Source organism: Rhinolophus sinicus, linkage group LG04 (assembly GCF_036562045.2).
Source record: "Rhinolophus sinicus isolate RSC01 linkage group LG04, ASM3656204v1, whole genome shotgun sequence".
Lineage (NCBI taxonomy): Eukaryota > Metazoa > Chordata > Mammalia > Chiroptera > Rhinolophidae > Rhinolophus > Rhinolophus sinicus.
The window spans coordinates 182241076-182268259 of record NC_133754.1 but is presented as its reverse complement, the minus strand read 5'-3'; the positions used below and the strand labels follow the sequence as shown (position 1 = coordinate 182268259).

At 55.4% G+C, this 27184-nt stretch overlaps 5 protein-coding genes and 1 long non-coding RNA gene across 17 annotated transcripts in view; 3 read left to right on the top strand and 3 right to left on the bottom strand.

Annotated features, from left to right (window-relative positions):
• The window catches only part of SH2D3C (SH2 domain containing 3C), a 33955-nt gene extending 33045 nt beyond the window's left edge, over positions 1-910 (top strand). For all 6 annotated transcript variants that reach the window (XM_019728642.2, XM_019728641.2, XM_019728643.2 and 3 more), the window contains one exon: positions 305-910. In XM_019728642.2, the coding sequence (XP_019584201.2) occupies positions 305-480 (176 nt within the window). In that variant the 3' untranslated portion in view covers positions 481-910. The remainder of the gene's footprint in view (positions 1-304) is intronic.
• On the bottom strand, positions 702-2517 carry LOC141571191 (uncharacterized). Its single transcript, XR_012495957.1, has 3 exons — positions 2384-2517; positions 2155-2253; positions 702-832 (listed from the first exon to the last, which is right to left on the bottom strand). It is a non-coding gene; the product is annotated as an uncharacterized LOC141571191 (long non-coding RNA).
• TOR2A (torsin family 2 member A) lies at positions 2321-6174 on the top strand. 4 transcript variants are annotated; one of them, XM_019728635.2, is made up of 5 exons: positions 2324-2541; positions 3124-3389; positions 4162-4337; positions 5012-5139; positions 5374-6174. In XM_019728635.2, the coding sequence occupies exons 1-5, from the start codon at positions 2388-2390 to the stop codon at positions 5616-5618; spliced, it is 969 nt and encodes a 322-aa protein (XP_019584194.2). In that variant the 5' UTR covers positions 2324-2387; the 3' UTR covers positions 5619-6174. The 4 variants fall into 4 exon arrangements, with proteins under 4 accessions (XP_074187165.1, XP_019584194.2, XP_074187164.1 ...); XM_074331063.1 differs by lacking the exon at positions 2324-2541 and adding an exon at positions 2548-2680; XM_019728637.2 differs by lacking the exon at positions 2324-2541 and adding an exon at positions 2572-3040.
• On the bottom strand, positions 6107-18903 carry TTC16 (tetratricopeptide repeat domain 16). 2 transcript variants are annotated; one of them, XM_074331059.1, is made up of 14 exons: positions 18802-18903; positions 17543-17715; positions 17152-17242; positions 16834-16977; positions 15641-15741; positions 15412-15541; positions 13260-13474; positions 12411-12655; positions 12002-12143; positions 10228-10393; positions 9543-9685; positions 9219-9384; positions 7781-7865; positions 6107-6779 (listed from the first exon to the last, which is right to left on the bottom strand). In XM_074331059.1, the coding sequence occupies exons 1-14, from the start codon at positions 18901-18903 to the stop codon at positions 6310-6312; spliced, it is 2373 nt and encodes a 790-aa protein (XP_074187160.1). In that variant the 3' UTR covers positions 6107-6309. The 2 variants fall into 2 exon arrangements, with proteins under 2 accessions (XP_074187160.1, XP_074187161.1); XM_074331060.1 differs by lacking the exon at positions 18802-18903 and adding an exon at positions 18473-18719.
• Positions 18902-23453, top strand: PTRH1 (peptidyl-tRNA hydrolase 1 homolog). Of its 3 annotated transcripts, XR_012495956.1 has the most exons (6): positions 18902-19120; positions 19493-19712; positions 19942-20074; positions 20258-20303; positions 20402-20668; positions 23056-23453. XR_012495956.1 is itself a non-coding variant. In XM_019728638.2 (5 exons), the coding sequence occupies exons 1-5, from the start codon at positions 18902-18904 to the stop codon at positions 20582-20584; spliced, it is 768 nt and encodes a 255-aa protein (XP_019584197.2). In that variant the 3' UTR covers positions 20585-20832. The 3 variants fall into 3 exon arrangements, 2 of the variants coding, with proteins under 2 accessions (XP_019584197.2, XP_074187166.1); XM_019728638.2 differs by lacking the exon at positions 23056-23453 and having other exon boundaries at positions 19975-20074; positions 20402-20832; XM_074331065.1 differs by lacking the exon at positions 23056-23453 and having other exon boundaries at positions 20402-20832.
• On the bottom strand, positions 20731-26257 carry CFAP157 (cilia and flagella associated protein 157). Its single transcript, XM_019728634.2, has 9 exons — positions 26081-26257; positions 24446-24717; positions 23667-23820; positions 22945-23212; positions 22421-22551; positions 22044-22194; positions 21490-21656; positions 21159-21336; positions 20731-20854 (listed from the first exon to the last, which is right to left on the bottom strand). The coding sequence occupies exons 1-9, from the start codon at positions 26236-26238 to the stop codon at positions 20783-20785; spliced, it is 1551 nt and encodes a 516-aa protein (XP_019584193.1). The 5' UTR covers positions 26239-26257; the 3' UTR covers positions 20731-20782.
• Positions 26258-27184: the final 927 nt, after the last annotated feature.

Below are 27184 nucleotides of genomic sequence, written 5' to 3'. Positions count from 1 at the left end.
TATAGATGTTTCTTAGGGAAAATTTTGAAACTTAAACAGAAAAATACAAAAAAGAAAAGAGAAATCACCCAAGATACCCCCAAATTAACATTTTAATCTTCTAGTCATTTAAAAATGATATGTTGTGAATAGTAGGGCAAAGTCTAGGTGTGAAACTGTGGTCATGTCCATCAACAAACCTTGTCAAATGCCTGCCAGAGCTGGGGGGAGGTTACCCCTTGGGGTGGGGCCTGAGGGAAGTGGTGGCTCGGCAGGAGCCCCGGCCTCCCCAGCTGGATGGTGAACACTGTGCCCCACCCTGCAGGGTTTCAGGCCCAGCCCGAGCTCTTGGAAGTGTTCAGCACGGAGTTCCAGATGCGCCTCCTCTGGGGCAGCCAAGGCGCCAGCAGCAGCCAGGCCCGGCGCTATGAGAAGTTCGACAAGGTTCTCACCGCCCTGTCCCACAAACTGGAGCCTGCTGTCCGCTCCAGCGAGCTGTGACCCCCACGGACCCTTCCCCTCTGCAGCTGCAGGCAGCAACGGACACAGAGGGGCAGAGACCTTTCCCCAGAGCACCCCAGGGACACTGTGATCAGCCCAAGAATGTTCTGGGCTCAACGCCAGGAACTCCCTTGCACCTCCAGGGTCCTGTGCGGACTCTGGGCTCCGTCCCACCTGCTACATGCTCACCAAGTCTCCCTTCAGGAAGAACTGGAAGCCCTGTTCCTCCCTCCAGCTTCTGCTTCTTTCCTTCCTGCTGAGGTGCACTGTGTTCCAGCCACGGGAGACTCCTCACGCCTCCTCGCTCTTCTTCAGGCATCTGCTCTCCACCAACACCAAGGCCTCCATCTGGCTGTAAATAAGTCTGTTCTGTAAATAGATGTACAGAGCCATGCTCTTTCTTTCATATAATAAACTTTTATGACTCTTTCTTCTGGCTCTCAGGGGTTTCGGTTGTGGGGAGGAAGCATCTTTTCTCAGGTGAAAGGTGGAAAAATTCATTCAACAAATACTTATTTAGCCCCTGGGACATTCCAGATTGTACCAGGAGCCAGAGTTACAGCCAATACGGAAACCCAGTCCCTGTCCTGGAGGAGCTCACAGCCAGTGGGGGATGTAAGCAGCCAATTCCAACTAGAGGGAGAAACACTGGCCTGCCCCACTCCTACCCCATCCTCTGCCCCGGGAAGCCACAGCTAAGGTTTCCACAAACACAACCGAGGATCCCAGATGTTTGGGGTGGAAGGGCTTTTGAAATCTAAGATTCCACCTCCCTCTGGAAAACTGAGAACTGGAGAAGGGAGTTTCTCTGACAGCAGCAGAATGAGGAAGGCTGGAACCTGGGTGCCCTGACCTGGAGTTCTTTCCATTTCTCTCTCTTCGGTAGTGGGAACTATTAATTTACTTTCAGGCTTTGAAACATGGCCCCAGAAGTCATGTGTATGTATGTATGTGGGGAGCGGAGGGTAGGGGAGCTTTGAAAAGGGCCATAAAGGCAGTTGTCTTGATTCTGTAGGTGGGAGAGGTAGGCAAGGTGGATCAACACGGTTCCAGATCAGGCTGGAGGCTGGGGAGCCCGTTCCCTGAATTTGAAATGTCTGGGGCCCTTTGCCTTCTGAATCCTTTCACTGAGGCTGAGTAACATAGCGCATTAGATCTTTGGTGGCAGCCAGACCTGGGTTCAGTTCTATTGTTTAGTAGCTGGGTAACCTTGGATATGAGGCTTAACCCCTTGGGTCCCAATTTCCACCTCAATAAAACGGGGACAGTAACAGAATTGATCTGTTAGGATTGCTGTTAAATCATTTAGTACATAGTAGCTGCTAGGTAATGGACCACCATGTTTTATGTATAATGGATTATCAATGATCATTTATTACTTTGAGCCAAAACACTTTATGTGCGTACACCTCATTGGAACATCACCATTCCTCGGTATGACAGGTATTGTTATCGTATCATAAGATATATAAGGCACCTGAAACTAATGGCACACAGTAGGTTCTCACCAAAACCTATTAGTGAGCACTCTTATTAAAGAAAAAAAGAGCATAAAAAAAGTCGCTTTTTATGGTATAAGGTGCCGTACAAGTTTTTGCTACAATTGTTACGTCACCCTTGAGGTTATAATCTTTTATTATTCTTTCGGAGCTACTATTACGGTCCCCTAGTTACCGTGGCCATGGAAACGCGGCCAGCTGTCCCGGATTGGACGGTTCGCGGGCTCCCCCTGGAGGCCACCTTCCGGTCCTGCTGCGGGATGACGGGGCGGGCCTTTGAAAGGGACAAGAGGAGAGCCGGGAGTTGTAGGCAATGGGAGGTGGCTGCCGCGGAGCGATGCACGCCGGGAACTGTAGTTCTCGGGAGAGGCGGTTGGAAGCCCCAGACCCAGCTCGGGCCTTACCCGGATGGCTGCTGCCACGCGTGGCTGCCGGCCCTGGCGCTCGCTCCTCCTCGGACTGCTCGGGCTGGTCTCGGCAGCGGCCGCCGCCTGGGACCTAACTTCACTGCGCTGCAACTTCGGCACCTTCTGCGAATGTGACTTCCGGCCCGACTTCCAGGGTGAGGAGTCGCGGGAGCCGTGAGCGAAGGGGTCAGCTGACCTAGGAGCCCACAGACTCCGGCGTTGCGCCGGGGCTGGACCTGGAGGGTAGAACTGAGGGGCAGAACCCCCAAGACTTCCATACGGCCAGGGCCAGAAGTGAGATCCGGGGGCGAGGGTTTAAGGATGACTGTTTGGGATCCAGACAGAGCTCTGCCAGGATGGACAAGAGGCCTTTGACAGCCGGGCCTTGGCGGGGAAGTTTAGGCCTCCACAGTGGACTAGCTGTCAAGGAGGAGCCTGCCTTGAGGATGTGCAGGGGGACCTGGGGGAGACCCTGTGGACCGCTCGCACCCACTTAGGGCTGAGCGCAGTTCATAGGGTGGCCTGGTGTGGGCGCTGCCGAGCTGAATCCGGCCTCAGGGCCTGAAGGCGACTCCTGCAGCCCGAGACCTGATCCCACTCTATTTCCGCAGACATCCTGTAAAATCGCCCAGACCGCAGGGCTCCCTAGACCAGGTTCCAGACATCGCTTTCCCCTTGAACCTCTTCCGTGGTGGGGTGTGTCTTCAGCTCTGACACTGTCTTTCTTGTGGCCCTAGGTCTGGAATGTGACCTGGCCCAGCACCTAGCGGGCCAGCACTTGGCCAGAGCGCTGGTGGTAAAGGCACTGAAGACTTTCGTGCAGGACCCGGCCCCCACCAAGCCGCTGGTCCTCTCCCTGCATGGCTGGACAGGCACTGGCAAGTCCTATGTCAGCTCCCTGCTGGCACACTACCTCTTCCGGGGTGGCCTTCGCAGCCCCCATGTGCACCACTTTTCCCCTGTCATCCACTTTCCCCACCCCAGCCACATGGAGCGCTACAAGGTAAGGCTGGTTGTATACTGGACCATCATTTGCCTGCATCACCCTAGGGAGTGAGTGCCATACCCTAGGGAGTGAGTCTGAAGCCCAGAGAGGGGGATTCACTTGCTCCAGGCCACACAGCCAGTTGGAGCCTCAGCCCTCAGAACCCATCCTGAACAGAGGTTGAGATTGTGCCATTTTACCTGGCAGAGAGTTCTTGCTTTAATTTCTGGGGTGGGGGGACAGTAATGGTACCCACCTGCCAGGGTTGTTGTGAGGGACATGGGATGATAGAATTGCAGGTATGATTTATTGAACACGTACCTTTGCCAGGTAGTCCGCATTATCTTCTCTCTGTAGAGCACTTGGCCCCCATTTGAGGCTCAGAGTAAGTACTCAGTAAACATTAGCTCTTACTACTATTATTGTTGTTGCTGATTGCAAGGTATTTCCATGCTGATCTGTTTCAGCTGTCAGCATTGCTGAGAAAGTTCATGGAGCAGGAAGGAGCTTTTCCCCTTTTATAGAAAGCAGTAGTTGCCAGGGAAGGAGCCCCGAACAGGCAGGTGTCAGGCCTGGATTTGAGTCCCTGTTCTCCTGCTGACTTGCTGTTTGAGCTTGGATAAGTGTCTGCCCCGCTCAGGGCCAGTTTTGCCATCAGTCTCATTAAGGGATTGATGCTCTTTGTGAGACCATATCTTCCTGGGAAGGGGATGCATTCTTGCCTTGGGAAGACGTCTGGGGCTGGGAGAGTGTCTCCAGTCCCCCTCAAACTCCTGCCTCTCTCCTGCAGAAGGATCTTAAGAATTGGGTCCAGGGGAATCTCACTGTTTGCGGCCGCTCCCTCTTCCTCTTTGATGAGATGGACAAGCTGGCCCCAGGCCTGATGGAGGTCCTGCGACCTTTCCTGGGCTCCTCCTGGGTTGTGTATGGGACCAATTATCGCAAAGCCATCTTCATCTTCATCAGGTGAGGCCCAGCTGTGCAGCTGGCATAGTGCGGAGACACTTGTCAGAGAGCTCAGCTATCTAGTCTTAGCCTGTGGTCCCCATGGGCCCACTCGGGCTTTCCTAGATCCTCTCCCAGTCTCACTGGTGACACCGTCATTCAAGGTGGTTGACTTCCCCTTTGACAATCTCAGTGTCCATTCTGGGCTCAATCTTTCTGATCCTCAGCATTTCTTTGCAGAAGCCCTGCTGGGTCGAGTTTTCCCTCTTTTATGGCCAAGAGGACACAGGCCTGGGGAAAACAGGACTAGGGTTCTAATCCCACCTCTAAGAGTCCTCGCTGTTTCCTCAGGCAAATTACTTCACCTCTCTGAGCTCCTATATCCTCTTCTGAACAGCAATAGGAATGCCCCACCATCCTCCTAGAGGCTGGGTGAGGGAAAGTTAGTTAATAGACCCAAAATTGTTTTGTAAACTGTAAAGTGCGTGGCACCTACCTGTGAATTTCCCGGGGTCATGGTTGTGGACACAAGCTCTGGAATGGGGAAGGGGTTCTCGTGGAGTGTTGTCAGTAGGTTTGGCTCCTGCTGGCACTGAGCGGTGCCCCTAGCTCAGGTTATGGTACATGGCATGTGGGAAGCGAGGGCCAAATCCTGCTCCCCACTGAGTCTTGGCCCCGGGTCCACATGGTTTTAGCAACACTGGTGGCGAGCAGATCAACCAGGTGGCACTGGAGGCGTGGCGTAACCACCGGGACCGTGAGGAGATCCGCCTACAGGAGCTAGAACCAGTCATCTCCCGGGCTGTGCTGGACAACCCACAGCGTGAGTTTGGCTCAGGAGCTGCACCCTGGGGAGGTTTCAGCAGGTTGGGGCTTCACACCCAGATCCGCTGATTGGTGCTTCCCAGCCCAGGCTTTGGTGCTCCTGGCTGTCCTCCGACCTCTCCGCGCCCTTCTCCCGGGAGGTGGCTGAGGGGGTTTCGACCAGCAGTAGCAGTGCATCTGCACTGGCACTTCTGTGAAGCACAGCCTCTCTGTCCATTGCTCCTTCCTACAGATGGCTTCTGGCGCTCGGGCATCATGGAAGAGCATCTGCTGGACGCCCTGGTGCCCTTCCTACCGCTGCAGCGGCACCATGTGCGGCACTGCGTGCTCAACGAGCTGGCGCAGCTGGGCCTGGAGCCCTGCGATGAGGTCATCCAGGCCGTGCTGGACAGCACCACCTTCTTCCCGGACGACGAGCAGCTCTTTTCCTCCAACGGCTGCAAGACTGTGGCTTCCCGTATTGCCTTCTTCCTCTGAGTGTCCAGGGGGCATCTACCCTCCTCTACCTGGCCAGGCTGTGCAGGAAAGCCCTGGCGCCTCTGCCAGAGGGATCCTGGTCCCAACCTCCTGGAGAGGGGGACCCAGAACACAAACTGAAGATGAGGAGGAGTGTTGGCTGGGCCATGGGGCAGAGGGCCAGGGCGGGCCCCGGCCTGTGAACTGGTCTTATGGCATCTTGGTCTTTGCTTCCTTCCTCAGGGGAAACCGCTGGTCACCCCAGAACCTCAATGAGCCTTGATCTCGCCCTCCAGCCTGAGCCTTCTGAAAATGTGAATTATAACTCAGGGACTGTGGCTCGTGGCTGCTCCCTCCCTCTTTGGTCTTTTTACCCTTGGCTCCTTGCCCCGGCACCATACCTCAACCCTCCGTCCATACCCTAGGTCCCTCCCAGCTCCCAGCGTTGTAAAGCCAGATGAGACTCCTCAGTCTCCGTGAATGGAGGGACTCAAGCCGCCACTTGGGCCTGGTTTTTAAAGTTTTTAATTTTGTAAAAGAAGAGAACAGATGCAATAAACTTAGGCATGGGACCAGATGAATGTTGGCTGAGGTTTCTAATTGCTGAGTGCCAGTGTGTGTGAAGGTAGTATATTTCCCATCCCCAGCAAGAAGTGAGGGGCTCAGTGGCCCCTTCAGAGAGCAGTGTAACTGCTGGGGCTGGGGTTCTGGCTCAGCCCTCGGTGGCCTCCGTCTTGCTGGAACCTGGGCTTATGCTCTGGGGAGCCTCAGTGTTGCTGGGGCTCAAACTTGGGTCAGAGAAAGTCTTGGTCTTGCTGGAACTTCGGATCAGTCCCCAGCTCTGGCCCTGCATAGCAGCAGCCTTGCTGGGTCCCCCGCTCTGGCCATGAGCAAGCTTGGCCTTTCTGAGCCTCTGCCTTGGGCCCTGGGTGGCCTTGGTCTTGTTGGGCTTTTGCCTTGGGCCTTGGGTGGCCTCAGTTTTGGTGGGCCTCCAGCTCTGGTCCCGGGCAGCCTTGGTTTTTCTGGGGCTCCGGCCCAGGCTTAAGTCTTCCTTGTTTCCTAAGTCTGACGATTGAGTCTTCAGCAGTGAGGAATCGGAGAATGCCACAGTGGAGGCCGAGCTGCTCCTGTATTCCTGGCAGGTAGTGGACGTCTCTGTCTCTGAGGTTGGCCAGGTCCTGTCTGGGAAGGGTGTGCCGAGAGCACCCATCAGGCTGCCTTGCCTGGGCAGCTCCCGGAAAAGGAGGCTTCTAGGCCTTACTCTTGCCTATATCCCGGAGGCCTTGCGTGGCCAACGGGAAGGCATGCCAGACCACGCCAGCCCAGCCCTCCTCAGCAACCTGAATCTCGTAGGTGGGCCAGGGTTATATTTTAGGGGTAGATACTGAGGGTCCCACTTGCCCAGCTGTGGCCTCCACTCTGCTGGCTGCCCCTTGCCCTCTGCATTCCAGACACAAGCAACAGCCTGCAGGGCCCTGGGCCCCCTGCTGCACCCCTCCAAACATGACTAACCCCTACTCTTCCTTCACATCCTGGAAACCCTCTAGGACCCCCCAAAGGGGGCTAAATGCGCCCACAGCCCTGCAATGTATGTCTGCACTGTCCTGGTTATCTGTTTACCTGCATGCCTTCTTACCTTCAGGACCAAGAGCTCCCTGGGGCAGGAACTGGGCCATTCATGCCTGTAACCAGCGTGTGGCAGAGGCCCTGCCCTGGGCTGGCTGCCACTCTTCAGCCCTACCCTGAACTGCTCACACCTGCCTTTGGGACACTGTTTGGAGCAGTATTCCTGGGTGTTTCACTTTTGTCCCTTCCATGCTGGTGCCTAGCAGAACTGGGGGTAAAAGGCCCTTGGACATGCACAGGGTTTGTGGGGTTATTTCAGGGAGAGGCCAAGGAGACAGAGAGGAAAAAGGGCCTGAAGGGAGTGAGGCTGGAGCAGGCAGCAACTGGGAAGTGCCTTGCAGTGAGAGCTGGCGTCCCAGGCCCTGCGCTGGGCATCACCCCACTGAGAGCTCAGCACGCCTCCTGCAAAGCTGGGGTTATACTCCCACTTTAGAGTCACCCAGCTCTAAGCAGCAGAAGCCACATTCACACCCAGGCCAGGGAGGCTCGGAGCCCTGCCCTTTGCCCACTCTGCTGCTTTGGCTCACTCAAGCCTGGCAGGAACACTGGGGACTTACAGCCCAAGAAGGAGCTGGAAGAGGTCTGGTCGAGGTAGCTGCTGGTCAGGGACCTCACCTTGCTAGGAGCGGGCTCTGGCTTCTCCTAGGACAGGAGACAGGCTGGGCAGTCAGGCTGCAGAAAGCCCTGGGCCCGGGGCTGTAGTTCTGGAAGGCCAGCAGGCCTTGGGACCTGCAGTGGCTGTTCCCCCGACTTAAGAGCTTCTCAAGGATTAGGGCTGCGTGGGGACATGGAGAGGCTAAGACTGGACAGGAGGGGTGGCCAGCCTAGACAGGCGTGCTGCTGTGAGAAAGGCAGTATTCCAGAGGCTGCATGGGCCTCCTTTTCCCCATCTGCAAAATCGAAATTAGTCAAGTGTGGGACGGGCTTGTGTAAACCATGAAGTACTGTACCCTAGGGAATGGCTAGCGAGGAAGGCAGGAGCTTTCCATGCCTTCCACGCCTTATCCCATTTCATCTGGGAGAGAACTGCTATTACCATTCCATGGGCCACGAAACCCAGGCTATGAGTGCCTCAGCGGCTTGCCCAGGGCACTCAGCTAAGGTGAGCAGCTGAGCTTGAATCCAGGTCTGCGGACTCCACAGACAGGCTCCTAGTCTCCTCTGGCCCATTCGCACCTGCGGGCAGTGGGGAACTTGGGGAAGGAGGTGGGAACGTGGGGATGGGTATCACAGGAGCCAGCTCCCAGTGACTTCAGGGGATCCTGACATTTTGTACTTTTGTATTCTAATGTGAACTAGAAAAATGTCCAGCTAGCCTTTTCCATTTACAGCCAAGGATGCTGGTATCCCATTTTCTTGAATTGTGGAAAGTTTCCTTTGAATACAAATTTACATGTCATCCATCAGCAGTAGCGTGGCTAAACAAACTGTAGGACAGTCACAGGATGGAGATAAAAGGAGCAGAGACAAGAGGGCACACCGATCTGTCCCCTGAACAATAGGCACGTTTCTCTGCAGTGTTAGCAATCAGAACAGCCTGGTGGGCTGGGCTGGGCTGAGCAAGGGGCCTAGAAAGGGGGAGCCAGGGGCTTCTGGGGAGCTGGGAGTGTGTTCTCTCAGGGTCTGGGTAATGGTGTCATGGGTGTATTCAGCTGTGAAAATTCATCAAACAGCTCATTTATGTCCTTTTCTGTATGTTGCATGCAATAAAAAGTTCTCAGAAATGAATTTAAGAATTAAGAAAATTCTAGCACAAGTGGCCAGTGCACACAGCAGCATTTATGAAGGTTAGTGTGGGCAAGGTTTGGGAAGGCCTCTCTGAGGGGCCACATCCTCATGTGTCCCTTACTGGTACCATCCCCATGTCATAGCAAGATGGCCCCAGCCCAAGTCACACAGCTGAGAGCTGGCAGAGCCAGGCCTGGAAGACCCTGGCTCAGGGTACATTCCACCTGGACCTCAAGGGCCCCAGGCCCCAGCATGTGGCCCACTCACCTCCTCCTCAGGGCCCTGGGCCTCCTCTGGGCGTGCTGCCTCTGCCTGCAGGGTCTGGGGAGTGGTGTCCGGCTTCTCTGAGGTCTCAGGCAAAGGCTGTCCCAGCTTCCAGGAATGCTGCAGGGCCTGGGCCTTCTGGCGCTCTAGTTCCCGTTTCCTAAGCTGCCTGGCAAGCCATGGCCCCAGAGCACGGGGTAGGTCTCCCTGACTCATCCCACTGTCCCCAAGACTGGACAGTGGCCCGAGGAGGCAGTGGGGGCCAGAGGAGCCATAAGCCCCAGCCATTAGCCCTCTGGCCCTGCCGCCCTTGCTCGAGGAGCTTACCCCACAATGCCTCTAGGGATGCTCTCGTGCAGGCCAGCGTCCACGACCCGACTCAGCTGCAACCTGGCCAGGCAGGCCATCTGGCTGCTAAGCACCTCCTCCACCGACATGCCCGGGAAGAGGTTGGTTATCAGTGGGAGCAACTGCCAGGAAAGGGGGTGACCAGAGCCAGGTGTGAGCCAGGACAGAGGGCAGGTGGTATGGTCTGCCCTGCCCTTACAGAGTCCCTTCATAAGGCTGAAAAGGGAAGGGTTTACAAATTGTTTTGAAAGGACTGGACGCTTTTGCCCCAGAACTATCAGGAGACCACGAGAGAGGAACTATTCAGAGAGGGAGCACTGATGGTGAGTCTAGCCATGGGTTCTGGAGCCAGAAAGATGAAGGTCTGACCTCTACGCTGTGTGACCTGGGGCAAAGGAACTGGCTTCTCTGAGTCTTACCCCCTTTGTCTGTAAGTTGGGGGGTTATAATAATGTTACCTGTCTCGTAGGGTGCTGAAGATGGTTAGACAGAGTGATGTAAGCTGAAGTGGTTAGGACAGTACCTGGCTCAATGTAAATGCTCCAGCATGAGCAGCTCTTATTATTTGCTAGGAAACCAAATTTCTTTTAGGGACAGGGAGTATCTTGAGGTGGCCAGGTGTACTGACTCTGGAGCCCGCCTTCCTGGCCCAGCAGGAACCCACCTTCGGCTGCTTAGGGTTGAGGAGCAGGGCAGTGGCGATGTCCTGACGGGCCCCAAAAATGTTCTGCATGAGCTGCCGGCACCTGGCACGGTGCACGTAGTACTGGGCACTCTGGGGATTGTGCTGGATGGCCGTTGAGAAGTGGCTTTCTGCATTCTGGAACTGCCTACAAGACACAGCAGGCCACAGGCTGCTGCTATGAGCTAGGCCACCTGGGGGGAGGGGCCATGGCAGCTTCTGGCCCACAGGGGGAGTTTGGGGAAAACCAGGGTGGTCTCTGCTCCCCGCCATCATGCCCCTCTGCTCTCCTTCTCCCAGCTATGCTCTTAATGGCCCCAACACTCAAATGCTAATATAAAAGCCCAACATAAGTGGACATTTTTATGATCTTGGATTAGAGAAGGCCTTTCTGAGAATGTCGTACATCCAGCAGCTAAAAATGAAAAAAATAATTTGACTGTGAATAAATCCTGTAATCAGTGGCAAAAATACCACAAAGGAAAGCAATAAATAGGAGAGAGATATTTTGCTACATAAGACAGATGATAAGTCAATTCTCCTAGCCTACAAAGAACTCTTAAAACCAAAAAAAAATTTTTTTTTTAAATGAGCAACTTAATAGCAAAATGGGCAAAAGATTTGGGCAGGCCATAATGGCCAACAAACACACAAGAGGTGCTGTACTGCACTACCATGTTTCCCCAAAAATAAGACCTCGCCAGACCATCATCTCTAATGCGTCTTTTGGAGCAAAAATTCATATAAGACCCAGTTTTATGTTAATATAAAACCCGGCATAATATAATGTAATATAATATAATATAATAAATACCGGTTCTTATATAAGACAGGGTCTTAAATAATATAAGACCGGGTCTTATATTAATTTTTGCTCCAAAAGACACATTAGAGCTGATGGTCTGGCTAGGTCTTATTTTCAGGGAAACACGGTAGCAATTTAAACATGCAAAGTCAACTGTGAGAGAGCATTGTTTTCCTACTAGATGAACAGAGTTGAAAAATAGTCTTCATAACCTCCACTAGGGAGGCTTGGGAAACCAAGACCTTTTTCCTGGGAGAAGTTTATAATTGGTTCACTGTTTTTGGAGAACATTTGGATATTACCTTTTAAAACGTTAACTATTCACACTCTTTAAACCAACAATTTAACTTCCAGCAATCTAACCATAGTGTTACTAGTAGTATGAGTGCATGAAAACGTATGTCCTGGGTGCTCATAACTGCATTATTTATAATAAAAACTGAAAATAGTCCAAATATTCAGCATAGAGGACTGTCTAAAGAAATTTACTGTGGTACCTGCATAGAATGGAATACCATGCAAACAGTAAATAGAGAATGAGGCAGTCCATATGTAATGCCACGGGAAGTGAAAAAGCAAGTCAAAACACAGTGATCTCACTTTTATAAAATGATAATAATTGTTAATATATGCGTAGGAAACAACCTTTACCAAACTTACGGGGCGGGGGAGGCGTTGGGAGGTAGATATTAGAAGGAACTTTCATATTGAGTTATAAATTACTGAACACTTAAGTTTTTTAAAAATAAAAAGCACAATTACCACAATATTCAGGAAAAATGTAAAGCCATTTTAGCGAAAACTTAGAAAATAAAATCTGTATTTAGGAAACATAACTGCTCAGGCATCTTGACCCAGGGATCCCAGCAGACGGCTTCCGGCCAGGTCGGGCCCCGCCCCCGGCCCCGCCCCGGCCCCGCCCCGGCCCCGCCCCTCTCCCCGTCCGCGCACCTGCTCTTCTGCTCGCAAAACCCCATCTTCTCCTGCAGCAGGCCCATGCGCAGGTTGGCGCCCTCGTCCTGCGGGCTCAGCTCCAGAGCCTGCCGGTAGTCCGCCTCAGCAAAGGTCAGGTTGCCCAGCTGGAAGAAGCAATCTGGGGCCCAGGGACGGAGATGGGGGCTGAGAGGTGGAGGCCCAGTCTGCTCCACCCCCCGAGCTTCTGCGCACCTTTTGCCTCCCAGCTGATTTCTGAGCATTCCTTAGATTGTAGGCAGTTTGTCGAAGGCAATGCTTCCCCGTGTGTCGGTGGGACAGAGACTCTTAAATGTTTCCTCCTTCCCTTCTTCCTTCCTCCCTCCTTCAGGGGCCGCAAGCGCGCAGCTCAGGCCTTAGGGAGGCGCGGGGCTGCGGCCCCACTCACCGCCGCGGTTGATGTACAGGCCTTTCTCCCGCTGCTCGTCCCTGAGCGCCTTGTTGAGCAGCAGCACGCTCTCCTGGTAGGCGCCCTGCAGGTAGCAGTGCACGGCGAAGTCGTTGTAGGTCAGCAGCAGCTGGCGCTGCGCCTGCTGTACCAGCTCCTCCTGCTGCTCGGGCAGCATGTCCAGCGCTTTCAGGATGTCCTCCACGGCGGCATCAAACTCCCGGAGCCGTCGGTACATGGTGCCCCTATGGGGGAGGGACACGAGGGCCAAAGCACTGCCACTGACCACTGACGGGGTGGCTGGGCTAGCCGCCGCCGGCGCTGAGCCTTCCGACCCGCGGAGCTGGTGGTGTGGCCCCCACATCACACACTGGGTAAGGCCGGTGGGGCCTGGATTGCTACCTCGGATAACCTGCTAGTCACTGGTAATTCGTTTCTCAAAACCAGCTTCCCTCCTTTTTGGGAGCCAGGTGCATGCCAGCCTCTATGCTAAGGCCTTTTTGTACCAGGACAGACGGTTCACCCCCACTGTTTATATGGGAAAACCCAGGCCCAAGGAAATTAAATGGCCCTGAATCACGTTGTCAGTCCTTGGCAGGGCCAGATTCACCCCCAAGCCTCGTCCATTGAGCTGGGCTGATACTTCCACCATGAACTGCCCAGCAGGCCTGGGGCTCCAGGATTCCTTCACGGGCAGTAGCAAAGACCACCTCCCATGATGCCTCGACTCCAGTGGAGAATAGGAACAGATTATTAGAGGCTAGATGGGGAAACTGAGGCCTAAGGAGGTTCAAGGGCTCTCCTGAGACCAAACAGGGGACCCAAGACTGGCACCGCCGCACCCAGTACCGGAAGAGGAAGAAGCTGGGGTCCAGAGGGTTGTTTTCGATGGCACAGTTGATACACTGCAGTGCATGCTGCAGCTTGCCCTGCACGGCTAGGATCCTGGCATCTTGGCATGATTTCTGGGCCTGGTCCACCATCATCTTGAGCAGCACCTTCGCCTGTGGGTGCCTGGGATCCAATAGCAAGGCGCTGTGCAGGTCTTGATAGCAGAGTTTGGGCTGCAGGGAGCCAGGGGTGACATCAGGGGTGCAGGCCAAGCTGAGCCCTACTCTGTCCAGTGGGGGGGCGGCAGACCTTCAGGCCTGTAGAGGCCTTTCTGGGGGCAGGCTGGCACCACGCCACCCATCCTTGGTGCCCCCATTTTGCTGATCCGCCCTTCCTGCCTCTTGAAGGAGGCAGGGAACATTGTGGGAAATCCCATCCCAGGCCCCATCCCTTCTGGGCCTTTTCCAGGTGTGACCTCAGGTGAGCCAGGTCAGCCTTGGTGGTTTCTGCCATGGAATGGGGTCACAGATACTGCCTCCTTGGAGGACTTCTGTGATGGTCACGCGAGGTGTGGGGGAGGGTGTGGCCTCCCGACTGTGACTGTTGTGTCTTCCCTAACCTTCTCAGCACACCCTCCCCCACTCCCTTGACCTTTAAGCCCAAGATAACTCTGACCAAGAACAGATTCAGGCCTGGGCATGAGAGGAAAACATCCCCAGGCAAATACCTTCCACTGGGTGAGCAGGTTTGTTAGTCAGTCAGCAAACAGTTTTAGCATGCACCCTGTGTCCCATAGGATAATTGGCTGGAAGGGAGCAGAGCAAACTGTGGACACCAGGTGTGAGTGGAAGTCGGGAGGGGGAAGACCGCAGTGGCTAGGGGCAGGGCTTTGGAGTAGGTGGACCTGGGTTCAAGGGTAGCACCACTGAGAACTGGCTGTGTGTCCTTGAGCAAGTAACCCAGACCCTCTGGGCCTATATCCTTATCTGTGAAAAGAAGACTACAGGTTGTATCCACTCTAAGGGTTATTGTGAGCTTTTAAGGTAAATGTGAAAAAGTGCTTACTTAGCATGTGCATTGCAGTGGCTGAAGTGGCAGGAACACAGCTAAAACCCCGACAGTCAACAATAATTATCAGTAATGACTAGTCCCATACCTTTGAAGGAGGCTCTCCCACTGACTCACTGTTGGACACAGAAGCCCAACCCTCAGCATAGGGAGGTTCATGTGTCTATTCACCCCTAGGATGCTCCACCCGGTGAGCTGAGGGGAACCCCCACCCAATCTCACCCACACCCTGTTCCTTCCCCCCGAGTGTCCCAGTTCCCAGGCACCAGGCCAAGTCGGAACGTGAGTCTGTGATCCCTTCCAAGGACTGTGGCGCGCCCCCCTGGTTCATCCTCCCCCCGGCTCCCTCCTCTTCGGCTGGATGGCACCTAGCCTCCTCCCCAGGCTCCCCACCTCCAGACTTGCACCCTCTAGCCCACACTCCCCCTGGAAGCCAGAAGGATCTTTCTAAAGCCCACTGCCCTGGAGAGCACCCTTTTGAGGCTCCTGATGTCCCCAGGAAAAAGTCAGGGTCGTCTTGGGTTCACAAAGCCCTGTCCAATGCCCTCCCATGCCTGCAGTCCCCTCCTCCTTTGTGACCTCAAGTCTCTCTGCCCCTAAGCTAGTCCCAGACTATCTGTCCCCATGCTCAGCCCAGAGGGTGTACCAGCTGGGGTGTTCTCAGTAAATGTCCTCTGAGGCAAATAAGGACACAAAGGAAGGCAGCAGGAGGGGCCACCTTATCTAATGGATCTCAGGTGGTGCTACATATACTCAGGAAATCATTCTTCACGTAATTATCTGCTTAGGGATGTCTCCCCTGGGCTGTGAGTTCTGTGAGGGTAGCCATGGCATAGGTCTTTCACCTTGTGGTTTCCAGGGGCCAGCGCAGGCCTGGCACAGAGCCAGGGCTGAGTGACAATGGAGCAAATACCTGACTGGGCCACTGAGTGGTCAGTGCTGGTCAGGCCTCTGTCCATAGAGGACAATGCCCCCACCACACTGTGACGATGTGGCTTCTGAGCTGGCTGATGGTCTAGTTGCCTCCTGTAATCTTGGGGCATGCTGGGGGCAACCAGGCTTGGGGGGAGGGCTACCCGCTGCCTCATCCTCCCTGTTCTACCTTCTGGAAGAAGTTATAGAGCCTGGCCCGGAGGATGTAGATATCAGCGTTGGTCGTGCCATGCTTCACCTCCTTGGAGACGAGTGAGAGGCAGTCATGATACCGTTGGAGGGCCAGGAGACAGGCCATGCTGAGGGCAGAGGGCAAAGGTGCTCTGTCGGCCAGGTGACAGGGCCAGGAAGGGGCTGCTAGAGGACAAGGCCGGCAAGGATGCAGATGGGGCACTCACCATCGGTAACGGAATTGGGGTTTCTCGGGCTGGAGCTCAGAGGCTTGCGAGAAGATACTCAGGGCGTCCAGAAAGGCACATTGCTCAAACAGGCACTGGCCCTGGGGACACAAGGGGCAGTCACTTCTGCTTGCATCCCTGGCCTGGCAGCACTCATGAGAGGGGGTGGGCGACATTGGGGTGGCAGTGGAGAGAGACAAGAGACAGCGACAGAGACCTTTAAATCTGGAGAAACTTTAAGACATAGAGATGGGGAGAAATACAGAGCTGGGGAGAGCGAGCATGAGAAAGTGAGAAACATACAGTTAAGAATCAGACAACAATACAGAGACACAGGAACAAAGAGAAACAGAAAATCTGGCAGGTAGACAAGAACAGCAGAGCTAATAGTAACAGGCTCCAGCCTGGATCAGGGCTCCAGGTGCCAGGCCCTGTGTTAAGGACCTGAAGTTGTTAGTTCACTGGTGATAACTAGCATCCCCCTTTTAGGTGAAAGAACTGAGGCTGAGAGAAGTGAAGTAACTTCCCCAAGGTCACACAGGAAGTGCCAGTATGGGACTCAGGACCCCAACAGATTAAGCATATGGTTTGGGTGCCCTGAAATGTTTCTTTTCAAGAATTGAATAATTATTGACATTAAAGATATTAAAGTTGTCAAAATGGAAAAAAATGAGGACTTTGTTGGTATTTTATGGTTTAATAGTTTTTATTTTGAATTGCAAATGGGGGATACTATTACCTTTTTAGTGCTTAGAGCCTCTAGATTCTAGGTCTGTGCTGTCCGGGGCAACAGCCACCAGCTTCATGTGGCTATACAAATTTAAATTCATTAAAATGAAATGCAATTTAAAAATTAGTTCCTTAGTCATACTTGCCACATTTCAAGGGCTCACAGTACCATGTGGCTAATGGCAACCAGATCAGACAGTGTCAAGTAGATTGTCATTATTGCAGAAAGTTCTATTGGACAATGTTGCAAACTTGTACCCAGCCCTGGTGCTAAAAACCAACTCCAGAGGTGGGAGAGGTCATGAGACAGGCAGCAGGTGGGGTGACAGACACAGGAACAAGGAGGTCCCCAGGGAGTCAGAACTAGTCTTGGGAGCAAGTAAAGCCCCCATAGCTGGAGGGAGAGCCAGAAGGCCTGGGTGTGAGGTGGGTGCCTTGCGTGGGCCTAGGGCAGCTCCAGGCACCTGCAGGTAAAGCACCAATGTGAGCCGTTCCAGGTAGCTGGTGTTCTCTGGCTGGAAGAAGTAGGCCCTTCGCAGGTTCTGGGTGGCTGAGGAGAAGTCGCAGAGCTGGATGTAGGCTTCGGCTCTTCGGGCATAGATGTCTTCCTGAGGGAGAGGGGACCCAGGCTGCTGTCCACTCCCCACAGTTCACCCTGAGGTTTGACTCTCAGTTACCATCAGGGAACTGAGTGGTCCTGAGAGAAGAGTCCTGGCAGGTGTGACAGTGAAGGGAAGTGTGTGCCAGAGACTGCCCATGCCCGTCCAAACCCTTCCCCTCACCAGCTGGGAGTCCAGGTGGAGGGCACGGGAGAAGAACAGCACGGCCGACTCCCAGTCTTCTTTCTCCAAGCACTGGTGGCCTCGGTGGTAGCTGTGGGGGCAAGGGGCACAGGCAGAGGGGCTGGCCCTGACTTTGACCTGCCCAGGGCATATGGCTGGGGCACTTGGATAGAAAAACAGGAGGGGTAGACAGAGATCCAGGGAGAGGAGGCTGGCATTCTTGGAGCTCATCCAGGCCAGCAGCCTTTTATCCACTGAGATGGAAGAGACCTATTACACGGTTGAGTTCACTGAAGCCCAGGGAGGTAGAGTAACTGGCCCAAGGCTGCACAGCATGTTGATGGCTGTGCAAGGGAGGAACCTAAAACCCTGGGGCAAGGTAGTCACTCACTACTCCCTGACTTTGAGGGGCACTGTTAACCCAGTGGTCGTTGGTCTTATATCACCAAAGCTCTGGAACACCTGGCTGGTCCCAAAGATGCGCTGAACGGTCTCTTTTGGGACTGGAAACACCCATGGCTTTGGAATGTGCTGTGAGGGATCCTGGTCAAGCCCCAGACCATCCTAGAACCAAGGGACAGCAAGCTGGAGCAGACCTCAGAGATGACCCCCACTCCACTTACACACTCTCTTCAGGTATTTTACAGGAGGAGTGGAAATGAGGCCTGGTAGGAGGCACAATCTAGGGTCTGATGGCATTCCCAGCCCCATTCCTGTTAGGGATGTGACCACTTCTGTCTCCAGTTCTGCGTTTCTTCCTCTCATATGGTCAAGGTCAGGGGTCAAGTTTCTCATGCTCACACTGCCCTCTGCTCTTCTCCTGGTCCTTCTCAGCTCCAACCTCCAGCTCCTGACACCCAAAACTCTAATGTCTCCAACTCAGGTCCTCCCCCAAGCTGCAGGCCAGGCCCTAGCACATCCTGTGGGACCCTCACGCCCAGCAGGCCAAACTGAGCACCTCACCTGACTTCTGCCCCAGCTTTCCCACCTCGGTGAGCCCACCTTCTCTGCCAGCCAGAGACCTATGCCCCATCAGTCCTCAAGTCCTCTGTCTCACTTCCTAAAGGTCTCTTAGACCCCTCCTCTTCTCTCACCCTCTTGTCTGGCACTGCTGTCTCTGTCAGAACACCGACTCCGGCCACCCCTCTGACCTCCCCACCGGCCACACATCCCAAGCCCTCTGTTCTCCGTACAGCGGCCTGGGACTTTTCTGAATTGTACAACTGATCCTGCCTCTGAGGTACTTAAAACCTTTCCTGCAAACTCAGCCTGAGTCTCTTCTCCCCCGGCGCTCTGCCTATGCTTTCGCCTTCTCCCGCACCTCTCTGGAGTCTGTCATGAGGCCCCTTCCAGGAGGACCTCCAGACCTGAGTTGGCTGCCTCACAGCCCTAAACCTTGACGTTGCTAGGCACCATCTCCACGACGTCTACAGGCTCCGCCCCCTGGCCACGCCCCCGGCATCTAGAGGCTGTTTGAGCCGTAAGCAGGGTAGCCAACTTTCATTAGCGGGGAAGGCTGAGGATACGGTGGGGGAAAGACTTGCAGGATTGCCGCAGCGAGGTAAGACCACACCGGGGACCAGAACAAGGCTCCCTCCTCCCAATCCGGAGGTCAAGCAAGGGCTCTGCGAGTCCTGTAACTAAGCGCACCAGGATATGGTGACGCCGTGCCGCGGAATGAGCGGGGGCGCCCCGCCGCAGCTGCCTCCACGCCACAGCCACCGCCCCGCCACTTCCGCCCCTCAGAAGCATGGCGGCCCTGTCGCCCGCCCGGATTGGGCGCTGGTACCGCCCCTGGGCAGGTGGCGACCGCTATTGGCCGAGGCCGGGGGTGACGTCAGGGGACGGGAGAGAGGCTGTACAAGAGGGCAGCATGCCGTCGTTTCGCCTTTTGCGCGCGGGGCTGTGGTTGAGTCGAGCCATGAGCCGCTGCGTTTTGGAACCCCGGCCCCCAGGGAAGCGGTGGCTGGTGAGTATAGTGGAGGGGGCGACGTCGAGGCTTCCGGACTCTAGCTCCAGTTTCGCCATTGCCTCCCCGGCAAATTCCCCCAAATGTGTCTCAGTTTTCTTATCTAGAAATGGGTCTAATACTGCGACGGGCTCCAAACGTCCAGGAACTCCGCTCCTCCACTTGGGCGCCCTGCCCGCCCAGCCCGCGGGACACCAATGTCCACTCGGCCTTTTGGGGTCTCCAGGGTTTCTGGGCCCCTTCTTTACGACCCGTTTCCTACTCTGGTCCTGCTCTTCGTTTCCCTTCTTCTGCTTTGGGTCCTAGGGGGGCACTGTGAAGTAGAGGGTGGCGAGAGTTGTCGGGCCTCAGCTTCCCTGGTGCCGCCCGCAGGTGGCCGGCCTAGGTAACCCTGGACTGCCCGGCACGCGTCATAGCGTGGGGATGGCGGTGCTGGGGCACCTGGCGCGGCGGCTGGGTGTGGCGGAGAGCTGGGCGCGCGACCGTCGCTGCGCCGCCGACCTCGCCCTCGCCTCGCTCGGGGATGCCCAGCTGGTCCTGCTTCGGTCACGGCGGCTCATGAATGCCAACGGGCGCAGCGTGGCCCGGGCCGGTGAGTTGAGGGCACCAGGGTGAGCCGACCGGCAGGGAGGGTGCAGAGGCTAGAGAGGGGATTCTGGGCTGCTGCAGACCTGTTCACCTCCAGGTGCCTGTTGAGCTCCAGTTGCTGCATGGCCTCGGATATTGTGGGAACCTCAGTTTCTTTACATGTGAAGTGAGGTTAATTGTGGCCCCTCCTTGTGGGAGCCCTGAGTTGGGATAATGCCCTCTGGGCAGATCAGCAGTAACCAGGGCCACCGTTTCCCTGTGCCAAGCTGAGCTGTTCGGACTGACCGCTGAGGAGGTCTACCTGGTGCACGATGAGCTGGACAAACCCCTGGGGAAATTGTCTCTGAAGTTGGGGGGAAGCGCCAGGTGAGGCCCTGAGCCAGTCTGGGTGGGATAGGGAAGCTAGCCTCCCAGTTGGAGTGGGGTAGGGGTGCTGACCCCAATCTCGGCAGGGGGTGGGGTGCTCTGACCCCAGCCTGGGCTGGGAGGGGTGAAGGGTGCTCTCCCAGGAAAGCACAGCACTGACTACCCCTCCCATATCCCTTGAAGGGGCCACAATGGAGTCCGTTCCTGCATTACCTGCCTCAACTCCAATGTGAGTCCACTCATCTGTCCTTCTCTGGGTCGGGTGGGCCAGCATGGGGGCCCAACACTCCTCACCAAAGTTCTCTGGGCCCCTTTGCTTCCCAACAGGCAATGCCACGGCTGCGGGTGGGCATAGGGCGCCCTACGCACCCTGACGCAGTGAATGCGCACGTGCTGGGCTGCTTCTCCTCCGCGGAGCAGGAGCTGCTGCCTCCATTGCTGGAGCGTGCCAGCGATCTACTCCTGGACCACATCCGTGAGCGAAGCCAGGGGCCCTTGTTGGGCACCTGATACCAACCAGTGGACACGGCTTCCTGCCTGACTGCCATCCCCGCACACCCAGCCACATCCACGGAGGTGCCACGCCAACCTGTGGTATTCACTTTTTATATAACTTCTGTGGGCTGCTCCAGGCCTCCTACAGATTAAAGGGGGGACTGTAGCTGGATCGGTCCGTTTCTGGGGTAAGGGGTTGGTCTTCTCTCTGTCTTACTTGGAAAGTAGGGAAACGTCAGGAAGACTAAACTTTTTGAACCTTTTTGGAGAACCAGAGGTGTGGATCTGTAAGATTGAAGATGCTGGCTGAGAAGCTGAGATCTCCTCAGGGGGCTCATACACGTGCCCTGCCTGTGGAGGAGGGGCCCACAGGGCCCAGCAAGACCCCCTCCCAGAGGCTGTGTGGACATGCTTTAGCACACTGAGGCCTTGCCACACCTTTCTTTGGCCCATTTCATAGATGGGGAAATGGAGGCTTAGAGAGGTCCAGCACATCCCCAAGGCCACATAGCTGCAGTATGGCTGAGCCATGATCTGCGCCCAAGGCTGACTGCCATCTTGCTGTCATCAGGGCCCCAGACACTCTTACCTCAGAGCTGCTGTGTGTGTGGAAGATTCCCACACGGGTGGTATGAGAGAGCAGCCTGAGGTCCTCAGGGTTGGGTGGGATGCGGGCCCTTCGAGGCACCAGGCCCAGGTCCCCCAGCTGGTAGGGTGTGATGCTGGACAGCGGCTGCAGCAGACACGCCATCTTGGGTGGCTGGGTGCTGTGGGGAGGGGGCTGGTGTCATCACCTCCATTTCATAGATGAGGCTGAGGTTCAGAAAGGCTTCGGGGAGCCCAATTCCGGCCCAGGGTCACTGAGGACAGCCCTTGGACAAGTCTCACAGCTGCTTCTGAGGTCACATAGGGTTACTCACCTCTCCTTGGGTGGGCCATGAGGTTGGCTCTCCCGGCGGGGACACGCAGCCATCTGAGGGCTTAGGACCATGGCTGAGCTGAGCACGGCCAGCAGTTGCTGCAGCATCTCCTTGTGTTGCAGCTGTAACTCAGCATCAGGATCACCATCTTCTGGCACTGGTTGCATCTGCCAGTGGGGACAGGGGCTGGCCCATGGGGATCAGGCCCAGAGTGGCCCCAACACCCACCTCTGGGCAACTCCACCCCCAGTGCCTGTTTCTGCAAAGTGTTCCCTGGCTGTGGCGGGATACCCATTCTCCAAATGGGAAGACTGAGGCCTGAGGCCTTCCAGGGCGTCAGAGAAGGACTCTATCCAGTCCCATTGAAGCCTTGAAGGGATCTTTGAAGTGCAGAATCAGAAAAGGACAGGCTTGCCAGGAGTCTCTCGGGGGAAAGTTGGGGTCTCTGGCCCTTGCCTGGCCTTCTCCACATGGCCGTTATCTCTGAGCACTTTCTGTCCTTGGCCCACTCCCTGCGCCACCCCCTCATCCCCCATCACCCACTTCCAGGTCACCTGCAGAATGTCCTGTAGGAAGGAGGTGGCCTGGGCCAGGGCCGTCTCCAGGCTTTCCCGAACCTTCTGCTCTTTGGTCAGCTCCCGCTGTAGCTGCTGCACCTCGGCCTGCTGCTGCTCCAGCTGCAGGTTCAGCTCTTCTCTCTGGCTCCTGGCCCCGGGACAGACGAGTCAGTTGCCTCCCTGCCTCAGTGCAGTGGGCCCTGCCATTTCTCTTTAGCCCACAGAGGCCCTCATCCAGCCCCAAGCTTCAGCCTGTTTGACAGAGGAAGCCTCGAGGCCCCTCTAGAGAGGGGAAGTCATGGCCTGTGTCACGTGGCCATAAAGGGATGGGCTCCCGCCTGCTCCCACCACTGGCCCCTCTGGGCCACACACACCTCAGGGCTTCCTTGTCCTTCTGCAGCTGCTTCAGGCGCTGCTCCAGTGGGCTCAGCAGGAGGCGCAGGCGCTCCGCCTCCACTCTGTCCTTCTGTTGCTCGAGGCATTTCTCCCTCAGCATGAGGATGATCTGCGGGTGCAGGCAGGTGGCCATGCCCTGGGCCCACCGTGGGCCCTTGGCCACCCCCACTGCCCCAGCTCCAGGCTCAGCCAGGGCTCAGACCAAGGTACAGAGAGGCCACATCTCTGGACAGCTGCTGAGCAGAGCCCCCAGCTCTCTGGGAGTGGGCTCCACTTCAACAAGTTATGGAGTCTTTAAACCAAATCAAGAAACACTGGAGCTGGGGCCAGCAGCCCAGAGACCCACCAAGGAGGGCCCCATCCCCTCACTGCTGCCTCTCTCATGACTTGGCTCCAGCTTGGCCCTCCCCTGCCGGGCTGTGTTTGCCCTGACAGCGGGGCCCCTCGGGTTCCCCCCTGCTTTCTGTGCTAAACACCCCTGACGAGGGCCTGGCAGGCGCACCTTGTGGCGGCCTCTGCTGCGGCTGGCCATGATCTTCTTGGTGCTTTCCAGCACCTCCAGCTCTCTGCACAGTGTGTCCTGGGCACCCCTGAGCTGTTCGTTCTCCTGCAGAAGCTGCATGCCGTGCCGGGAGACCTTGGACAGCTGCAAGGTCATGGTGTTGTTCTCCTGGATGACCCGCTTTGTTGTGTCCCACATCTGGTCAGTGGCCACTTTGCGGAACTCAGTGGCCACCAGGTTCACACGCTGAATAATCTCCTTCCTCAGTCTAGTCAAGATGGGTGGGAGGGGGGTTGGGCAGAGTGGACACAAGCCTCAGGCACCCCCTTCCTATGTGGGGGTCCCCAGAGACTTAGAGCCACCTCTCTGCTCTTCCCCCAGGAGGGGAGAGTCTACAGGCAGGAGGCTTTTCACTGTTGACCTTTGTACCTTTGGAATTGTGAACCAAACCAGTGTATTATTACCTATGAAATAAATATGATTTAAGTCACAAAATGTGGCAAAAAGAAGTTCAGGGACTCTCCAGTGCTGCATGAGGACGAGAGCTGGGGTGCTTGTTTATTTTTCTCCCACCCTCCGTAAATGAGCCAGGAGTCTGAGGAGCTGCAGGGTAGGGAGTGGGTGAGCTCGTGCAGTCCCCATTAGAAGCCCAGGCAAGCGGCAGCCAGGCCTGGGCTGTTCCTGGCCCCACCGTTGGCGGCCCCCGCCCTTGGCCTGCCCACCTGTCCTTGTCCAGCACCGACTTCTTCTCCAGGTTGTACACGTAGTCCTTGTATTCATTCCCCTGCTTGCGCAGCTGGTCCTCCAGCCATGTGAGTTTCTCCGTGAGCTCCTCTTTCTGCAGCCGGAACTCCTCCAGGGCTGCCAGCTTCCCACCTGCCCCACCAGGCCTGGTGAGGGGCCGCCTGGGGAGGGCAGGGCCCGGGGTAGCGAGGGCCTTGAGCAGTCCCCTTGCCTTCCTACTTCCTCTTGCCCTCCTTGTGGTTCCTGATCTAGCAGGGCCAGACCTCTGTCCCTAGCCCAGTCCTGCCCACCTTTATTGCTTTAGTCTGGAAAACTCTCTTCCTCTCCACTAATCTTACTGAGCCTCGTTCAGTTTTCATTCTGAGAAGTCTTCTTTGACACTCTCCTCCACTCCCCTCTTGTGAAAGTGATGGTGACAATAGCTACTCAACTTGAATACCTTCTCTGGGCCAGGCACTGATGATGTCATTAAGCCTAAAAACAGCTGAGTAACCTTGGCCAAGACAAGGTCACTTACCAATGGGTGTGATAGTATTTCCTGTCTTGTAGGATTGTGGGGACAATTACGGAAGAAGCAGCACAAAGCTATTTTTACGCAAGGTGGACATATTATTCCCATTTCCCAGGTGGCAAAAGAGGGTCAGAGAGCAGTGCTTGCCCCAGGCCACAGAGACAGTGGGAGAGCTAGGACTAGAGCCCAAAGAGCCAGAGCCTCTGATTCCCTGTCCCCACCGCGTGTGCCCCCGGACGCCCTCACCAAGGATGATGTTCTCTGTGGTGAGCTGGTCCTTGGTCTCCTGGAACTCATGGCGCACCTGGGCCAGCTGTGCCTCGAAGGCATCCTTCTCCAGCTCCCTGGCCAGCTGTATGCTTTGGAGCTGCTTGTTGAGGTCGGTGATCTCATCCACCCGCTGGTTGAGTGCGCGCTTGAGAAAGGCCACGATCTCCTTTTTGTTGTTGGCCAACTGCTCAAACTCCTGGCGCAACAGCTTCTCTTGGATGGCCAGCTCATCCCACTTCCGCTGGTACCTGAGGCGAGGGCGGGCAGAGGTCCAGGGGTCTGGGCAAGCCAGGCCTCTGTGCACTGGGCCGCCCCTCAGGACCCTCCCACAGAGGGGCATTTGAGGTTCCTCATGGTGGGAATCCACAGCCAGCATTGTGCTCAGTGCTTATATGTTCATTACATCACTACCTGTAAGTCCCATGAGGGCCTTTGTTATGTTCACAGCTGTGTCCCCAACACCTAGGACAGTGCCCAGTACATAGTAGGTACTCAGTTTGTGTTGAATTCTCACAACAACCCATAAGGAAATGGGTTCTATGATTATACCCATTTTACAGAAGAGGAAACGAAGGCTCAGAGGAATGAAGAAACTCCGAGTTAGTAAGTGGCAAAACCAGAACTTGACCTCAAGTCAGTCTGACCCCAAAATTGAGGCTCTTAACTACAACGCCTACCTACTGCCACAGCCGACCAGCTCTGTACCTCCCTGACACTTCCACACTTTGCAACCCCAAGCCTTTGCATGGCTGTCTTCCTTACCCTCATCCATTGAGTGTTACCTCCTCGGTGGAGCCTTCTTGGCCCTGAGCTACATTTGTGACTCTCTGGTGCCCTCCTTTAGGTTGGCCCTCATCCCACTGGGCAATTGAGACCTGCTGTGTCTGTCTTCTCTACTTGGCAGACCCCTGGCCTTCACCACTGTATTCCTGGGGCCTGGCAGAGGGGCTTGGCAAATAGTAACCACCAAATAACTGCATTTTCCCCAAATACATTTAATATGCTCTCGGCTTGAGGGAAGCTTGTGAATTTTTAAGAGTATCACATAATTGATTAATTGGTTTCCAATGGAATAGCTGGTGGAAGTTATTTGGAAAGATGTTTTACTTCATGCTTGACTCAACCAACATCTTTTGAACGGCTACATAGAAGGCACTGCAGGCTGCAGAGCTGAATGGCCTGCTTTGTGGAACAAGGAAGAGCAGCCTGGCGTAGGGCAGTTGGGACAAGGGCTCCCGTTCTGGGGGTGACTTTCCCTCCCTGAGCCTCAGTCCCGCCACCTGTGCAATGGGGATGTCAAGACCTCTCTCGTACTGTTTCGGGGACACAGCCACCTGGCACACATGACTCCACATTAGCTGTATCTGCAACCTCATTGGGATGAACCACTGCCTATGTCACCTAAGAAGTGTGTCTTTTAAAGGTCACCCTGAGACTGGGCGAGTGCATCATCACTGGGAAGAAACTAAGTTTTAAAATAAGAAAAATGAGAAAACATGTAAATGTGTCTCAGAATGTGTCAGAGAACCCCCTCCCCAGCTAAGTGCACAGTGGTCAGTTCTGAGCGGAGCTTCTGACCCAGCGGACCAACCTCCCTGCCTGCCTACCCACCGGGCCAGCCTGTCCTCCAGGTCTCGGATCTGGATGTGGTAGAACTCCCGGGTCTCCTCGGTTAAAGGCATTTCCATGACCATGCTGGACTCCTTCTTGCCACCTTTCTTCTTGGCCTTGAGTTCCTTGGTCCCCTTGCTTGCCTTTTTGGGAGCCATGGCTAGTGGCGACTGCTACTCCAAGGCCCCTTTAAGAGGCTAACTGGTTGCTAAGGAAGTTGGTCTCATACACAGCAACAAACTGACGAATGAGGCAAGGCTTAAAGGGACCCTACCTTCTTCCTGGAAAGACTGGGCACTGGTGGATGGTCTCTGCCTCCAGGGCTGACAGCACCACAGACGCCCTAGGCTGGGGTGGCCGAGGCAATGGCATCTCAGAGACCAGGACGCCAGGCTCTCGGGGCACTCTTGGGCTCTGGGGAGACCCTTCCCCCAAGTAGAATAAGTGACATGGAAATAGTAGAGTGGGTGAGAGCCCCAGAAACCACCACCCTGCCCCTTTGTGCCCATCAGAGGAGGCATCTTCCCCAGAACTCCCCAGGACCAGATGAAGCAGGTCATCTGGCCCCCAGTCCAAGGAGCCCCTTCCTTAGACCGGCTTAATTCTTTGGTGATGCAGCTACACAGCTGAATCATTCTTTAGGTTCACCCAAAGTGGGGTTGGGGAGGCAGTATGGTAAGCAATAGACATTTTACACAGGAGGCTCCAATATTGGGGTCCCAGGACATCCCCGTCCAGAGGCTGGCTCGGTTTACCACAGGGCTCTGGAAGTACTTCATCTATTCCACGCTGACCCCTGAAAACAAAGGCCTGCTCTGTAGCCTTGGCCTGGGGTGGCAGCATCCTGGGGATGGGGGCGGTAGGTGTCCAACTACCAGATACCCCGGATGGCAGCCGTGTGCCCCAACCAGGCTCTCGCCCCTTTGTGCTCCATTTCCAGCCCCCATCTCCAGCCAGCCATGCCTGTACGCCTGCTTGTGGCCCAGGCATTCCCTGGGGGAATGGCAGGTCCTCTTCATCCCAAGGCTTGGCACTTAGTAAGAGAAGATGCAATCCATCCTGAAAGTCTGATAGCTAGACAAGGGGAAGCTCAGGTTACTGCAG

Bases quoted from the DNA above. Each gene is read 5' to 3' on its own strand.
- TOR2A (XM_019728635.2), top strand. From the start codon at position 2,388: ATGGCTGCTGCCACGCGTGGCTGCCGGCCCTGGCGCTCGCTCCTCCTC. The intron at 4,338-5,011 runs GTGAGGCCCAGC...ACATGGTTTTAG, and splicing joins GCCATCTTCATCTTCATCAG to CAACACTGGTGGCGAGCAGA. The intron at 5,140-5,373 runs GTGAGTTTGGCT...TCCTTCCTACAG, and splicing joins TGTGCTGGACAACCCACAGC to ATGGCTTCTGGCGCTCGGGC.
- PTRH1 (XM_074331065.1), top strand. From the start codon at position 18,902: ATGGCGGCCCTGTCGCCCGCCCGGATTGGGCGCTGGTACCGCCCCTGG. The intron at 19,121-19,492 runs GTGAGTATAGTG...TGCCGCCCGCAG, and splicing joins CCCCAGGGAAGCGGTGGCTG to GTGGCCGGCCTAGGTAACCC. The intron at 20,304-20,401 runs GTGAGTCCACTC...GCTTCCCAACAG, and splicing joins TTACCTGCCTCAACTCCAAT to GCAATGCCACGGCTGCGGGT.
- TTC16 (XM_074331059.1), bottom strand. From the start codon at position 18,903: ATGCTTCTGAGGGGCGGAAGTGGCGGGGCGGTGGCTGTGGCGTGGAGG. The intron at 12,656-13,259 runs GTACTGGGTGCG...CCTCCCCCATAG, and splicing joins CCCAGCTTCTTCCTCTTCCG to GGGCACCATGTACCGACGGC. The intron at 7,866-9,218 runs GTGAGTGGGCCA...CTCCTGTCCTAG, and splicing joins CCCAGGGCCCTGAGGAGGAG to GAGAAGCCAGAGCCCGCTCC.
- CFAP157 (XM_019728634.2), bottom strand. From the start codon at position 26,238: ATGGCTCCCAAAAAGGCAAGCAAGGGGACCAAGGAACTCAAGGCCAAG. The intron at 24,718-26,080 runs GTGGGTAGGCAG...CCCTCGCCTCAG, and splicing joins CTGGAGGACAGGCTGGCCCG to GTACCAGCGGAAGTGGGATG. The intron at 23,821-24,445 runs GTGAGGGCGTCC...CTGGTGGGGCAG, and splicing joins CACAGAGAACATCATCCTTG to GTGGGAAGCTGGCAGCCCTG.